The 17662-nt window shown below is 39.4% G+C and overlaps 1 protein-coding gene across 6 annotated transcripts in view; it reads right to left on the bottom strand.

Moving 5' to 3' along the window:
• PLS1 (plastin 1) overlaps positions 1–17662 on the bottom strand; it is a 69940-nt gene that overhangs the window by 19641 nt on the left and 32637 nt on the right. For all 6 annotated transcript variants that reach the window (XM_087965113.1, XM_087965114.1, XM_087965118.1 and 3 more), the window contains 8 exons: positions 15046–15209; positions 7854–7983; positions 7480–7612; positions 6267–6348; positions 4333–4498; positions 4078–4220; positions 2770–2865; positions 454–649 (listed from right to left, as the gene is read on the bottom strand). In XM_087965113.1, the coding sequence (XP_087821239.1) occupies positions 454–649; positions 2770–2865; positions 4078–4220; positions 4333–4498; positions 6267–6348; positions 7480–7612; positions 7854–7983; positions 15046–15209 (1110 nt within the window). The remainder of the gene's footprint in view (positions 1–453; positions 650–2769; positions 2866–4077; positions 4221–4332; positions 4499–6266; positions 6349–7479; positions 7613–7853; positions 7984–15045; positions 15210–17662) is intronic.

Here is a 17662-nt window from a genome sequence, read left to right as displayed (position 1 = left end):
TACATTTTCCATTAAGGATCAGATTTACATTCAGGGAATCCCTTTTAAATCCAGGACCATTAATAAAATCAAGAGATGATTTATCAACTTTGGTTGATAAATCACGTCCATAAGTGAAGAAGAAAATCTTTATGGGATGTTTTTGAAGACAGTCTAGAAACTCAGCTGGCTAGAATTTGGCAGCACTTCACTCTACAATTTAAAAAGGAGCTCAAATCATAGTCAAATCTTTTAATCTGGTTTAGCATTTGTTTTAACTAAACTGTTGCTGTTATAATTGTATTGCTCTAAGATGTCCTAAGCCATTAAAGGAGAGGCAACATGCAAGTACACTATTAAATAAACAAGCAAACAATACCCCCATTAGATTATTTAAATTAAGAAATAATAAACAACCAAATACAAATAGGTCTTTCTCTAATATCTCAATTAGTATATATTGAAGTTACTTACCTTCTAATAAACTGAAATCATAAGAATTGTTTTTAGGCTTCTCCAGGGCAGGGTATGTATTAAAGAGGTTTGCAACAAAGGCTAAATTAAGTTTAGGGTTGCCTGTAACCACATCTGTAGGTGTCACAAACTGTTTGCAACCCAATTTATCTGCTTGTTGAAGCATATATTCAGCCCTCCTCAAATCATTTGGTTCCTGGGGAAAATGAATTGCAAATTTAAAATAAAATATATGCATCCATTTTTGCATTAGACATAAAATTCTAGATACAGAAGCAAACCAGAAATTGTTTGGAAAGAAAATCCTGTTTTTGCATGATTCCTGATTGCATTTAAATGCATTTAGAATCTGTGCTTTGGACCAGTTATAGCAATCTATCATACTTTTCCCTCAGAAGATCTAAAGCAGTGGTCCCCAACCTTTTTTGTACCAGGGACCAGTTTCACGCAGAAACACTTTTTCAAGGACCGGGGAGTCGAGTTTGGTGGTTTGCTTGCAGACGTTTCATTACCTGACTAGGTAACATCTGATGTTGTTACCTAGTCGGGTAATAAAACGTCTGCCAGCAAACCACCAAGTTCAGGGAGCGCCAATGCCTCCTCATTGCAACCCTGAGCGACAGATATTCTCTTCTATTGGGACATTTAAAACGGAGGGTTTCAGCTGCAGATTCAGGAACTGCGCCTGGCTGAGGAGCGCCTTCAAAACTGAGCGCTGGGCGGCGGCGGCCCACGGCTGTCTCCGCGGCTCAGGACAAGTCCCTGCAGGACGGCTGAGAAGCCCTGCCTCTCGGCCCTGCCTCCCTCAGCCTCATCCCTCAGGTGTCTCCCTCCCTCCCTCAGCCTCATCCCTCAGGTGTCTGCCTTGTTCCTCTCTCAGTCGCTCTCTCGCTCCTCCACCAGCTCAGGAAGAAACTGCTTCAAAGAAGCTGGCAGGGTGGCTTTTCCTGTTGGCGCAGCTCCTCCAAAGCGCCCGTTCACCTCCACCCCGCTGCCCGCGTGCAGTTCAATCCAGTGCTCCGTTCTGCCTGCCTGCCTGCCTGCCTGCGTTTCTGGTTGTTTCGGAGCAGCTTCGGCTGAGTAAAAGAGGCGAATAGTTATTATTCTCAGCCGAAGCTGCTCCGAAACAACCAGAAACGAAGGCAGGCAGGCAGGCAGGCAGAACGGAGCACTGGATTGAACCTGGATTGATTGGCGGCAGGGTGGGGGTGAACGGGCGCTCGGGGAGCTGCGCCGACAGGAAAAGCCACCCTGCCGGCTTCTTTGAAGCAGTTTCTTCCTGGGCTGGTGGAGGAGTGAGAGAGCGACTGAGAGAGGAACGAGGCGGGAGGAAACCGAAGCCACTGAGCCAGAGAGTAGGACAGGCTTTGGTTGCTTCCTCCCTCCCCTTCTTTCATTTGTGTCCTTGATCCCTGATCCCAGCAGCATTCACCGAAGGCGAAGAAAGCCGCCATTTTTATTTTATTTTTTATTTTTATTTTCTTTGCGGCCCGGTGCAAAGTGATTCATGGACCAGTACCAGTCCGCGGCCCGGTGGTTGGGGACCCCTGATCTAAAGGAAACAATTGGCAAAATAACATTCTCAGGGGTTTCTTAATCTTTAAGAACAGACTTTGCTAAGCAAACACAATACGGTAGTCAAAAACATATTATTATGAAAAAAGAAAAGCAGCCTATATAATGGGGAAAGGGTAACATACTTTGCTGTTATATTCCAAGCAGAGTTTTACTGAGAATACTAACACGTATATGTTTTGTTTTCCTTTATTTTCTCATTTTCTACTTGTTAAGTGACTGAGGTTTTATAAATGTTTCAAAACAGGTGCCTCTAAAGTTATGGAAGCACACTCAAAGCATAATGTTTGATTAATTTAAGCAGTCATGTCTTTCTCAGATTTAAGTCATTTGACTGTTTTGGAGATTTTTCAATCTCAGAGTTTGAAAACAGATTAGATCAGATCTGAATAATCAGTATAATCTAAGACTATGTAATGGTAAAAAAAAGTCATAACTATCATATAAACTTGACCCAAAAATAAATTGAAATAAATCTTCAACTTTATATTTGAAGCATATTCTAGCTCAAATCTCAAAGTATCCCCCATTAAGACTCATTATTTGGTCAGATTATATAAAACAATCTATTCTCTTTTTTTAAAAAACCATTGACTTAAAAGTATCATATCGTTAATTATCCATTCACTCATACTGGTTAATTATCTATTCAACAAATCTGTTAGATACGTTTAGTAGAAATGCTATAACTCTCCAACCTAGCCAGTGTTTATAATCTGAAAGGCTTAATGAAACACTTACATTAAACCCTGAAAAATCGATGGCAATGGCTGTTTCTCCACTGTTGCCTTGTTTGGGTGCAATTTGATTCAAAAGATGATAATAAGCTTTTGAGTCCTGAAATGATCAATGCAAATTTTAAACAAAAATATTCATGTACACTTATCCAATGCTGAAAGGAGAATGACTGGAATTGTTATACTAATATGCCTGTTTTCATACTCTGTATAGGTTCTGCAGTTAGTGGATTTTCATATTTCTTGGAGATATCCCCTTTGAAAAAAACACAAAGTATAGGACTATACTCGGGATGTATCTACAGATTAATAGCAATAAAAAGGTTCCTGGATAAATAGTGCTAAAAAGATACAGGAGTTGATCTTGACGGAGAGTAACATCAAGTGTTACAGACTCACAATAGAGGCTTTGCAGAACCAGGAGTCCTCAGCTTATAGTCAGTTTATAGATGAACTGAATCTAATTGTTTTCCTCTGGATCCAAAGTTCTAAACAATTCCAGTTGCAGCTGTTCCACTTCTCTGGATACCAGAGTTTTTGGGAATTGTGCTACATACAAGTTTAATAATATAATAAAAAAAAAGTAAGGAAATCTGTTTTTGTTATTTATTTTATGTTTTAAGAATTAATTTGCTTCCATGGTTTTTGATTCTAGAAATGATATTTTTCTTATTCTTCTATAAGTTTTATGGCATTTTGAGACCATGGAATTTCTTATCTATCAGTCAAGTGTTATATACTCCATTCCAATAGCACTACACTTAGCCTCCTTCTAAAGACTATTCTCACTTCCAAAGCCATTTATTAGCATAACTTTATTTATTTAAGAAATAAATAAGTTGGCGATGTATGGCAATAGCATGTTAGGTTCAAAAAGTATTTCAGTCGTATCAGTGGTGGGCTGCCGGTGCTTCGGACCAGTTCTAGCGAACCAGTAGTTCTGACCATCAGCTGGCCCCACCCACCCGTGCCTGCCCTATCCTGTCCTATATTTCTGTCTTTCTCAGCTCAGCTGATTCGTGCAGCACAGTGGATTTCCACATCTCAGTTGTTCTACTTACCAGAGCTGTATTAGAAGGTAAGCTGTTGAGGTTAAAATTGGTGTTTTTTGAGTGCTGCGCATGCACGCAAAACACACATTAGGCATGTGCACTTGCCGAACTGGTTGTTAAACCAGTTGCAGCCCACCGCTGAATAGTATACTTTTTATTAAAATGCAACAGAATAATTTATGAAAACATTGATTAGTTCTATTTTTAAAATTCAGATTGTAATAATTGCTTTATTTACTACAAGTTTAAGTAAGATATACCTTAATGTCTTGACCAAAGTTGCTTATTTTCTTCCACCCAGCGTTATTCAAATGGTAGTTAACCCACCGTAGCAGAAGTTCTTCTGGGGACAATTTCATTAATTGCTCCAATCCTTCTTCATCACTTAGTAAACCAATAAGAGCTAGAAAAGATTTTCAATAAATATTATTCTGGAACTTCAAAAGAAAAACAAATAAAAGAATATGCTTAAGCTAAAGAATTCATTATTCCCGATGAATGTTTAAAATTCTCACCTTCATTTCTGGAAATCTCTATATCAGAAAAAAGCCCAACTTTAATAATTTGCCATAATAATCCTAACACCAAATGTGGCTTTCCATCTATTAGATCTTGTGATCCAATGTTAACTACTGTACAGCCAATAGCTGATGCAGAATTTAGTGCTAGATCTAGATTTTCCTAAAAGCAAAGCCAAAAAAAAAAAAAAAACATGTTAGAAGGAAACAGATGTAGAATGAACAGACTAAGAAAGTATTTCATAAATCAGCTGACATTTGAACTATTTTAAGCATATTTGAAACACTGAAAGTCAGCATTTAATAAATTATTCTATAATATTAAGTATTTTCTTTTGAAAGAGCTGATAGAGCATAGGCCCTTTTTAATACAGCTATTAATTTATGTTTATTCTTTTAGTAACTTAACAATATAAATGTTACCATCATAACTCAGAATATGCCTGTGCTACGATTTTCTAAAAATTGCTTTATAACCGTGATATCTAAATAGAATACTATAACAAAAATGGAGATCTGAAAACTAAATAATCAGAGATGAATACACATGCACACACACGGGTTTTGAATGGAAAAAAGGATTATGCCAAAACAAAAAGACATTGGGGGAAAATGTAAAATTGAAGGTACTTAATGGGCATAACAAAACTGGTACTAGAACAACTTGAAATGGCATGTTCTACAAACATGTGTTACAAATATATTAGTATGTGCAAAATTACATGCTACAAATGAAAATTTGAGTTGCTAGCTTTGCAAAAAAAAAAAAAAAAAATCCAGAAAACTTCCTGGAAACTGTTTTATTCAAAGGCTCACATATGTTTATGGATTTACTTCAGCAATACAGTATATATAGAAAATTTAAATAACTAGAAATGTTACAATTTATTGCCTTGTTTTTATATGCATTTTTCCATGTATAACTAGAAGCAAAAACAACCCCCAAAATATAAAAATAAAATATAAGAAATATAAGAAAACTGAAACAAAGATAAAGAAAATACAAAAAAATATTGAAATAAAAATATATGTTCAATACTCATATATAATTGAAATCCAGGTCTCAAACAACAAATTAAACTTTGGCTAACCAAAGTGATATTGATCACACTTTATGCATTAAAAAGCTATTTCCTATGCTGAGAGTATTTTCTATTAAGGATCATTTTCCCCCCACTGGAGTAAAGCCATCCAGAGTTGCCTCAGATTGTGCGATGGGAGGACATATAAATTTAAAAATAAAATAATAAACAATCTTCTTAGCTATACCCCATGAATGATAAATCTTGTTTCGTAAGGTTCAGAGTCTGGAGACTATTATACAAAAATGTCTTCAATCTATATCAAATCCAAAAGATGAAATCTGGGTCACTTCAAAAATATGGAAATTGGAATCTACCTATTTTGGGGCTGCCCAATAAACCTGAAAGAGAATCCTTTGTTGAATTAATTGCATTTTGAGATTATATAACACTAATGTGACATTTTTAAAATTCTAACACATTGGCATGTTTTTCTATATTTATCTTGATACAACTTTTCAGTTGTAGATTTAAATTAATTATATATTCAGAAACTTCAAAAAACTTTTTCTAATAATTTTAATAATTTAGAATTTCAGATTTTGATCATACATCACGCTCAAATTGTAAAATTAAAATACATTTTAATTAGATATATTGCAACTCAGAAGTTTTAAGCAAACCAAATTATTTTAAATCTTTTAAAATACTAGTATCAATCCCATTACTGGTTTGGGCAAGAAATTTTCAAGTTTGTATTATCTTGTAATGTAATTTTACATGAGAGCTATGATCAAATTTCAATGTCCTTCCCAAACATCATCCATATATGTCTTACAACTTACAATTTGTCTTGTTCATCTTCATAATTGCCATTCAACTAATCAATTTTGGCTATTGCTTACTTACTGATCTAGTGAATGCAGTAAGCTTCTTCTTATTAATTGCTCTTTCATCAATCGTATCTGGCTGAGATAAATTAATCATTTTGCTTGAAAATAAAGAAAAATAATTGTTAGCTTAATGTGAAAGAAATTCACTGTAAAGTTATTTAAAAGATTGGCAGATTAAAGTTCTCCATAAATGTGAACATTAAATAGAAAAACATTTCCTAGACTTACAAAATATGGAAACTTATGGAATGAGTATTTTGTTTCTAGAAGTAGAATAACATCAGTACCATACATAGCTGTAATTTATTTAGTTTTTTCATATAGTAATATTCAACTGTTATTAACTGAAGAATCTGCACTTAGTCAGCCACAGACAGAAGAAGAGACATAAGCAATGTATATGCATGTAACATACATTTTCTCCCTGCTAGGATGAAAAATGTCAGAACTGTCTTTGATTTAGCATGGAGAATGAAGACAATAGCTCTTAGACAATAGTACCATTTATTTTATTTATTTATTTATTTATTTATTTGATTTGCCAATTGTTTACAAGATAATAAGTATAAATGTATACATAGTTGTGAATACATGAAATGGTTACATATAAGAAAAATAAAAGAATAAGAGAAACAATAGGACAGGGACGGTAGGCACGTTGGTGCGCTTATGCACGCCCCCTAGAAACAGTTAGCTTAACTCCAATTTTCAAATGCGTATACTTGGATAATTTCTGGGATCAATAGAGATTAGTATTAAAGCATTCTATATACAACCAAGGCTACTGTTAAAAATAGCAATTCATTCTTATTCAGGGTGGATATGAATGATAGGGGAGGTAAAGGAGAATGGACATTTCCTTTGTAAAACTCCTCAATGAGACTGCTAATAGCAATGCAGAAGCAGTAATTGTGTAGAGAATGACTGGAGAATTTGCCTAATGACAACAATTGGACATGAAAGAACTGCCTTCATAAGTCAGGACAGTCACATGATATTGCACTTTATGACTGTGCTGCTTAGCAGCAGAGTTCCCAATGCCAATTCATAAGTGAGGACTATCTATATATGATTTAATTTTTATTGATTTCAATGAAAGAATTCAAAATTTGCTGAATTTTCCAACTAAAATAAATAGCACTTATGGTATCAAAATTAAGCGATGGTAATGCCTTAAAAACTCATCAGCCAGTATTTTGGTAAACATTTTTTTAAAAAACTGAACATACCAAAGAAGGATACCATCAGCAAGTGAATTAAAAAGGCTATCATCTGATGGATTCATAGGGAGACAATATTTGCAGTCAGGGTCATCTTTAAGAGCTTTATTTATCCAGTTAACAAACGCGACCTTGTCTTCTTCTGGAAAATAAAAGAGAAAAATATATTTTAAGAGCAGTCTAGCAATACATATGCCACATATTCAACCTTGCTCTGTTAGCACACTGTAAAAGAAACACTAATAGGGAATACTGTTATGTATCTTTTATTTCAAGCAGGCCATCCTGTAATTATAATAATGATATCCATAAATTCCTGCATAAATGTTAATCCTGAAATTACATTCACTAAAACATTCCCTTGAACTTTACAATTTTTTTACCTGAGTAAGAATGCTGAGTTCCCTCACTGGAAATGGATGATGTTCCTCCAATTGCAGTAATCCCCAGTTTTTTGTTTATGGATTTTCGAAATGATTTGCTAATATCTTTACTTTTCAGTTCCTGAATAACCTGGAAAAAAACAACATGCATAAAATGAAATTTAATGTGGAGAAAAGCAAGGTTTTGCACCTAGGCAGGAAAAATTAAGCAAAAATGAGAGGGACCTTGGAGTCCTAGTGGATGATCATTTATGAGCCAGCAGTGTATGGCAGCAGCTAAATAAGCCAATACAACCCTTGTGTTCTATAAACAGAGGCAAAGAGTCAAAATCACATGAAGTATTTATAAATCCTTAGTAAGACTACACCTGGAATACTGCATCCAGTTTTGATCACCATATTACAAAAAAGATATTGAGACTTTGGAAAAAGTGCATAGAAGACCCACTGAGATAATTAAAGGCCTGAAGATGAAAACTTGAAGATTGGTTTCAGGAATTGGGTATGGATAGTCTAGAGAAAAGGACTAGGGGTGACATGTGATGCCATGTCTTTACAGGACTTCAAAAGCACAATAAAAGTGACAATCTGTCTTTTGTCACTTGTATATGCTTTCCATGTTGCTATTAATCAATCAAGTATTTGCATAGGTGTAATGAGTAGTGAATGCAAACATTTATTGCATTATTCTCAGAACTCACATCTATTGCTACTTATCACCTAGAACAGGTTCTTTAAAATTGTGACATTTTCTGATGTTATGGTGCATGCATAATGCTTAAAACATAATTCTCCAAAACATGGACTGTCCTAGCAAATCCAGGATGTTTAATAATCAAGTATAAGTGGAAATAGGAAGTACAGCCTGAATGATCCAAGGCCCAGAGAAAATATATTAATACCTTGGTCACATGTTTTTGGGCAGTCAAAAGTCAGGCCATTCTAAACATGGGGGGAGGGGGAGGGGAGGCGTACTTAATCCATTCTTGACAATTCACTTATTCATGTTAAAGATAAACTTCATCAGAAATGTGTAAAAGACTTCAGCTATTTCAGAAAAATAGCCTCATGTACTTCATGTTTTAAATGCAATTTTAAAAAAAAAGAATGATGTATTGTATGCATTGAGTTCCTTTCAAGAACAGTAGAACTAGAGCAACAAGATGCAAAATTGTCTCAGGTAATTATGATTAGTTTTAATCTTGTAGAATTATAGAAGACATTACTGTTAAGTTTGAGGCATGGGTTTAATGAACGGAGACCAGACTGTAAACCGTGAACTTCAGCTCTTTATTCACAAGCATAACAGAGACAAAAACCCCTGGATAGCGGCCACCCTTTTATAGAGTGAACTGCTATCCGGATGACCAATGGATGTTGTTATAGGGTTTGAACCTCGTCCAATGGGACTTGGCCCGCCAACAGCCAGTCAGATTGTTCGGAATTAACCAATCCTAACTTGCCATTATATGGGCCAATAGGAAGTGCAGGATTACGATCCTGCTATGCAAATGAATCTTTATTAATTACATTTCTTTAGTTCACAACACCCCTCCCCCTGGGTTCCGTTTGATGGCCGTGGTGACGTAATCACGCAGGTATGCAGGTCGTTTTACCTGCCTAGTTGATTTTCGCTGTTCCACCGGTTTTTGTTTAAAGTTCGGTTCCGGTGGAACGCAAGGCTCGTTTTCGCCCGGGGTTGATTCCGCGACACTATCAGAGTCCCTTAAGTCCATTCTTTGATCGGGCAGGCATGTTTCCGCTATGGTGTTCCTCTGCGGGGAGGATGCCCCCGATCCCGGACCTTCTTCAGGTGGCGCGAGCACTTGGTTTAGTGGCCGTCTGTCCTCGATTACGTCGTCGTCTATGCGGTCTTCGTCCCCCTCGGTATTCCCTCCCCCCTGAGTTTGGAAGTCCGGGGGGTCGCGGATATTTGGTTGTAAACGAGATCGAAGTTGGTCTATGTGGCGTTTCCATATCTTGCCGTCTGTCGTCTTAAGGCAGTAAGATCTAGGGCCAGTGAGGTAGACTACAGTGGCTGGAACCCACAACGGTTCGCCGGAAAGGTTTTTTGTGTAGACCAAGTCGCCTACCTTGAATTGGCGATACGTTCCGCTGGATCCACAAGGTTTCTCTGGCGAATAAGACGGGTGTAATCGGTCGAGGTGGGAGCGAAGCTTCCGCCCCATTAAAAGTTCAGTTGGAGTCTTGTTGGTGATACTGTGGGGGGTAATGTGTTGTAGTAAGAGTATTTTGTTCAATCTAGCGTCGATGTCTCCCGGGTCCATTTTTTGTAGTGTCTTTTTAAGGAATTGGACCATCCGTTCCGCTCTACCATTTGCCGCAGGATGAGCTGGCGAAGTTAAAGCATGGCGGATGCCCCGGTCCGCCAAGTATTGTTCGAAGGTGAGAGCAGTAAACTGGGGTCCGTTGTCGGAAACTAGAATGTCCGGGAAACCGTGTGTTGCGAATAATCTATCTAGTTTTTTAATAACGGAGTCAGTAGTCGTGCTTTTCATCTTGTGGATTTCGAGCCAGTTAGAGTAAGCATCCACGGTGAGGAGAAAAGTGTGTCCTTTTGTAGGTCCCGCGAAATCAATATGGATGCGGGACCACGGGCCTCGAGGCATTTCCCATTCAGTGGGGTTGCTCTCGGTGGGGCGTTGCTGACCTCTTGGCAGTTTCTGCACGTGGTTACCCAGGCTTCAATATGTTTATCGATGCCTGGCCACCACGCGTAGCTTCGAGCAAGAGCCTTCATGCGGACGATGCCCGGATGTCCTTCGTGCAGGGTTTGCAACACGAGTCGCTGTAGTCTCTCTGGCACGACGACTCTATCTCCCCATAGGATGCAGCCCTTCTGGGAGAATAGTTCCGTTTGCCGGTGCTTGAACGGCGCAAAAGTGGCGGGGGTTTCTTCGACTGGCCACCCGCGTTCGACCCAACTGAGAACTTTTGCGAGGATAGCGTCCCGTTTTGTGTTGGCGGCGATATCCCTTGCCGTTAGTGGCGGCGGCGAGTTGAGGGTTTCAATTTGCAGCGTATTGAGGGTCGGAGCTGGGTCGCTGACGGTTTCCGGAAGTGGGGAACGGCTCAAAGCGTCAGCGTGGGGAATGGCTTTCCCTGGGCGATGCTGCAGTACGTAGTTGTAGGCTGCTAGGAATTCTGACCAGCGAGTCATTCTAGGTGATAATATGTGCGGCGTTGGTTTATCACCTGCTAAAATGCCAAGTAAAGGCTTGTGGTCTGTGACTAGAGTAAAGGGCCGCCCGTAAACATATTCGTGAAATCGTTTCATGGCTGATACAAGAGCAAGAGCCTCTTTGTCAAGTTGGCTATAGTTTCGTTCAGCCTTTGATAACGCAGGGAAAAGTAAGCAATAGGAGCCTCATTCCCGCTTGGTAACACGTGGCTCAAAATGGCTCCAACCCCAAACGGTGACGCTGTCGGACGAATGTTTAATGGCAAAGTCTCGTTGTATTGCATTAGCACAGCGTCGAAGTTAATAAGTCTTTCACCTTTCTGAAAGAGTGTTCTTCTCTGTGACCCCAAACCCAAATAGCTTTCTTGTCGAGAAGTCGATGTAAGGGTTCGCTACTGTTGCCTTGTGAGGCAAAAAGATGTTGTAAAAATTGATGAGTCCCAAGAAAGCCTGGAGATCAGCCTTACTTTTAGGTCTTGGGGCGTTTTTAATTGCTTTGAGTTTGGTCTCGTGGGGTGAATCACTTGTTTATCGAGGAGATACCCAAGAAACTCCACCCGCTCAGTACACAGTTGACACTTATTTTTTTTTACCTTTAGGCCGGGCGTCTTTGAATCTATGTAGAACTAGTTTGAGACGCCGTTCGAGCTCTTCTTTATTAGGGGCAGCAATTAAAACGTCATCAAAATACGCTGGCACAACCCTTTTATGCCTTGCAAAAGTCTCTCTATTAGACTCTGAAATATCCCGGGGCTACACTCACTCTGAACTGGAGTCTGTTGCATTTAAAGGCACCTCGGTGGTAACGATAGTCTGTGCCTCTGCGGTTTCCGCATCAATGGGTAGTTGTTGATACGCTTGCGATAAGTCTAACTTATGCGAAGATCTTCCCGCCGCCCAGGAGTGGAGAAGATGTTGAACCACCGGCACCGGATAAGCACTCTGTTGGAGTGCGTGGTTCAGAGTGGCACGGTAGTCTCCACAAATTCTGATCGACCCATGCAGTTTGATGGGGGTTACGATTGGGGTTTCCCAACGGGCATGGTCAATAGGCTCCAACACCCCTTGGGCTATTAACTTATCAAGTTGCTCGTCAATCTTGGGTTTATGGCAACGGCACCCGACGAGGCTTAAGGCGGATAGGGGGCTATTTCTGGATTGAGGCTAAATGATATAGGGGTCCCTTGTACTTGCCTAAGTTGTCCGAAAACACGTCGTGGAATTCCTGGACGATGCTCTCTTCCCAATCGTCACTTCCGGCCTGGTGAATGCCGGCCACCTCGATCCCGAGTGGGGCGAACCATTGTAGGCCTAGTAAGCTGGGTCGATCACCATCGACGACAGTTAATGGGAGCAATACGACACGATCCTTAAAAGATACTTGGACTTGACTCACTCCTACGACTGGGATCGTGTTCCCCTGGTAATCTCTGAGGATGATTTTCTGTGTCCTGAGGTCTTGACGACGGATGGCGGGGATCAGCTGTTTAAGAGTCTTCCAGGAAACCATCGAGAGGGACGATCCGGAGTCGACTTCCATTAGGCAAGGTTTGTTCTCGATGGCCACTTCCACTTGGATTTTTTGTTTGTCTAATGACGAAGCGTGGCCGATAATAATAGTTTGGTGTGTCTCTTCTCGTCGTGCTGGAAAAACGGATGTTTTGCTGCTGTAGGCATGGTTGTTCCATTGGTTATTCAAATGATCCCGATTTGCAGGGAGGTTCCCTGTGGTTTGGCGGAGGTTGTTCTCCTTTCTGTTTGTGTTGGATTCCCTCTTGCTTCTGCAGACCCATGCGATGTGGCCTCTTTTCCCACAGGAACGGCAGATTGTGTCGAGGAATTTGCAACCGGATCGTGGGTGATTTCCCCCACAGCCCACACATGGGCGCTGAAGTTTTAGCGTTTGTTGATCTCGTTCGGCCCGAAGTCTGTTAACCTCTTCTTCATCACTCTCGGATTGGGACTCGAGGTCCTCATGGTGCGCTGTTGCTGAGTGTCTTTCTAGTTGAGGCGAGGCTTCACGGGCGAATTGACGGATTGGTGCGTTGGTGTGGCGCATTCGAGCGGCCGACTTCTTGGTTGCCTCTGCTGCAGTAGTGTCAGCAATGGCATCTGCAAGATTGATGTCCCCCTTTGCCATGATCTTGCTCTGTACTGTGTGGTCATCTAATCCCAGAACTATGCGGTCTCGCATGGCTTCTTCTAGGTCTGAAAAACCACAGAGGCCTCCCAGGTTTCTAAGGTCGGCGATGAAGTCTGCAATACTTTCACCCTTCCGCTGGTCCCGTTGATAAAATTCGTGTCTCCGGACCAACGTTGGTATGGTGGGGGCATAGTGAGCCCGTAGGATAGGCTCGAGGTTGTCCCAATCCATTGCTGTCACCTCAGCCAGTTTCGCGAGCGCCTTCGCCATTCTAAAAACGGCTGGTCCACAATGGGTCAAGAACACCACCCGCTTCTTTCCGGCTGTTGCGTCTTTCAAATTGTTGGTTTCTAGAAACATTTGAAACCGATCCATATACGACTCCCAGTCTTCCTTTTCCGGGTCAAAAGGAGCGGGTGGTATAGCGCCACCTGACATCCTGCCGATGTAGATGCGCTCTCAGCCACGTGCTTCGGTTGGTGCTCTGTAGGGTTTAGTCAGCTCTATTGTCTCCGGATCCCATCCTCGTCGCCAGTGTTAAGTTTGAGGCATGGGTTTAATGAACAGAGACCAGACTGTAAACCGTGAACTTCAGCTCTTTATTCACAAGCATAACAGAGACAAAAACCCCCGGATAGCGGCCGCCCTTTTATAGAGTGAACTGCTATCCGGATGACCAATGGATGTTGTTATAGGGTTTGAACCTCGTCCAATGGGACTCGGCCCGCCAACAGCCAGTCAGATTGTTCGGAATTAACCAATCCTAACTTGCCATTATATGGGCCAATAGGAAGTGCAGGATTACGATCCTGCTATGCAAATGAATCTTTATTAATTACATTTCTTTAGTTCACAACAATTACTATAATAATTTATTTAGGTAAAAGAAAAATGTTTTGTCCAAAAACATTTAGAAGAGTTTCATTTCAGAAACCAAACCGAGGAAAAATGTTTAAGGTAGGCGACGCTGGAATACAGCGGCTTCTTTATCTTGGTCACACAGTGGAGGGCAGCCAAAAGGCAAGGATGTTTTGAAATTGCACCCAGAGGTGCCTATCACTATTCTATCACTTTCCTGGGCAAAATTATAGAGGATTTGATCATTGTTGCACTAAATTTAACAGCCATCATTTCACAGCCTATAATTGATGTACAGACTATGTATAATTCCTGTAGTAAATGACATGAAGATCCATGTGCTACCCTGAAATCAACAACTGAAAGGACAAGAGCACATTTTGTAAGGTATAGCTACTAAAAAGGTCTTACCCATTTTCAAAACTGATTTTTTTAAACTATTATTTTGAGAGCTATTGTTCAAAAGCTGTCATTATACTGCTAAAGTTGGCTGACTAATAAATTTAAATAAATAATGTGAAAGTTACAAAACAGGATATCATATATTTGAGCTTGGTGGTGCTGTGATTAGAATGCAGTATTGCAGGCTAACTGTGCCCACTGCCAGGACCGGCTCAAGGTTGATTCAGCCTTCCATCCTTCTGAGGTTGGTGAAATGAAGTCCCAGATTGTTGGCAGCAATATATTAACATTGTAAACCACTCAGAGAGTGCTGTAAAGCACTCTGGAGTGGTATACAAGTTTACATCCTATTGCTATATCATATAACCATTCCTCAACTAACATGACAGACTCATCAGTTCTTGACTGTGTAGGGTACATTTTAGGAATATTGTACACTATTGAGCAATGTGATGTACAGAACAAAGCCATAATTTGTAGCATGAATATATATTTTAATAGTAACATTTTGTTTCATACTGTATATAATTAATTCTAATCCAGTTATATTCAGATAAACATATAGCGTAAGATATTAGTTTACTTACCGATACAAATTCTTCAAAATTTATTTTGCCATCCTTGTTACTATCTGTCACTGCTATAATTTTTTCCACAATTTCACGAACTTTATAGCCAGGTAATGGAAGACTTGCTTCTTTGAAAAGATCTTGAAGTTCATAATCACTGACATATCCACTATTGTCAATGTCTATAAATTGCAAAACAAAATTGCTTTCTTACTATTGATATTTCAATTGCTGTTTTAAAATAATACATTTTTATTGTTTTGTTATTACCTTCTTGAATTTAGGCTATCTTTAGTAACAGATAATATATATTTGCTGAAGTATTATCATTTCAAACAGATTAGCTGAGAACGTATTTATATTTTAGTGGTCTTCTGTGGGCTGTGTGTGTGCGGTTATTGTTAAATAAGACTTTCTCATCACATCTTATGCTTATTCATTCTGTTTTCTTTTGCTTTCAGCATATTTGAAGTAACCTAAAGTTAATAGATAATTGTATTTCTTGCTAATGGTATCTCACCTTGTACCTTTGTTTTTCTGATTTATTCCTTATTTCTGAGATGAAGTTGTGTTAACTCTCTTTGTTAACACCCTTTAGTAAGATCCTTTGTGACCTATTTAATGACATTGGATCTTCAGGTGTCTCCTAGTTTTCTTTCTTGTTAGTATGTTCTGATATTGCACTGTTCTTTTCAAGATGTTTCAATCAATTATAGTATCTTTAAGTATCTTCATATTATCCTTTTATCATTTCCATTAGCTTACTGTATTAACATTGGCCATTTTAAAAACCATTATTTAAGTTGATATTTTTTCAAGTGCTTGTTATATCAAAAACTCTAACAAAGTAGCCACTGCATCCAAGTTTACCTTTATTTAGTATCTTTAGAAAGAGACAAATTTAAGGTAATAAATTGGCCTACTGCCCACCACAATTTTTTCTTTGGAAAGAGAAAATCATCATCATAGGTAAAAAAAAATATCAGACATTTTACGTTTGACAAAATTAGTCTTTCAATTCATATCTTGATATATCATTATAAATACTTCATGATTTTTCAAAGCTTCAATTATCTGCTTTAAAAAGGTTACATGTCTCTAATGACTGATTTGGTAGTCTTTATCAGACCTCAAGGAACATAGTACTTCTATTAGTTTGCCATTTCAACATGCCATTTCAAATAACACATGTGTTATTTTCAGTCCAATGGATCTCTCTGTAGGTAAATTCATTTCTGGTATATAATGTATTGCCTGTTCCTCTGAAATAAAGTTTACCTATCAATCCAACGCTCTACCGGTGGGATTCATCTTACTATGTTATATAATCTTTTTATATTACACTTGCCTTTATGGCAAGCTCTAGCTCATCTTGCCTGTTTAACCCATATTTTGTGTATTGGTGTAGAAATATTCTATGCAGTATAATTGATAGGATTCCTTATGTTCAATTTATTTTCCTTTATATCTGTCTCATATTTATTTTTGCCAAACTGATTTTTATAAGATTTTACCTTGCTTCTGTATTCAATCTATTATATGCCAATTCATTACTCACTAGTCATCTTACAAGTCTTTATCAATGTAAAACCTCCCATCTCTCTTCATAATCTTCTTCTGAAGCCAGAGATGAGACAATAGATAATTAGCTGAATTTCCCAAAACCCATACTATCATGGAACAAACATAGAATGAAGCCAGTGGTGAGATTCAAATTTTTTTACTACTGGTTCTGTGGGCGTGGCTTGGTGGGTGTGGTGTGGCTTAGTGAACATGGCAGGGGAAGGATACTGTAAAATCTCCATTCCCTCCCCACTCCTGGGGGAAGGTTATTACAAAATCCCATTTCCTCCCCACCCCACTAACTTGCTTTCCAGTTCTGTTCTCCTGTACAGGGCAACAAAAGAAGACCCAGCTGATCAGCTGGGACTCAGCTGGCAGAGAATAGATGGGGGCGGGGCCAGTCAGAGGTGGTATTTGCCAGTTCTCCAAAATATTCAAAATTTCTGCTACCATTTCTCCAGAACTGGTCAGAACATGCTGAATACCACCTCTGAGTGAAGCATAAATCTCAGCGCTATCACCCCTACCCAGCACAGTGATTTAGAGTCTTTATTCCAACTTTTGAGCTCTTGCTGGGGGGTTTTCTCTGAACAGTTCCGCACCAAAAATAGCAGCTGGCGCCATTTTGTTAAGTAGCTGTTAATTGCAATTGCCCTCAGCAAACTTAAAACTCTTGTCATGTACCTGGTGGAGACTGACTCAGAGGAAGAAGAGGAACAGCCAACAGGGAGTGGGGTGTGGCTCCAGAGGTGGTGGAGGAGGCTGGGGAAGGGCAGAGGCCAGCTGAGCAATCAGAGGAGGATCCAGGCCCATCCCCTATCCATCCTAGGTCACACAGGGAGGAGAGGATCAGGGAAAAGTGAGGTCTACTCAGGAGGAGATTACCATGATCCTCCTCATGGCTTGCAGCTGGGAGCTATGTATATAAGTTTGTAACTGCGTAGTCAGAATTGCTGGAGTCAAAGTTTAGTGTTTACTTTGAAGAGGTTTATCTTTGCTGGCGTTCTTCCCATGGACTCTCCTTGGTTATCTTCCTGGAATGTATGGTTAATTATCTTGGCTTGCTTCGGAA

The sequence above is a fragment of the Notechis scutatus genome, chromosome 4, assembly GCF_049901735.1.
Source record: "Notechis scutatus isolate UNSWTSFEM ecotype Mainland chromosome 4, rNotScu1.2, whole genome shotgun sequence".
NCBI classification, from domain to species: Eukaryota; Metazoa; Chordata; class Lepidosauria; order Squamata; family Elapidae; genus Notechis; species Notechis scutatus.
This window is presented reverse-complemented; position numbering and strand designations above follow the sequence as displayed.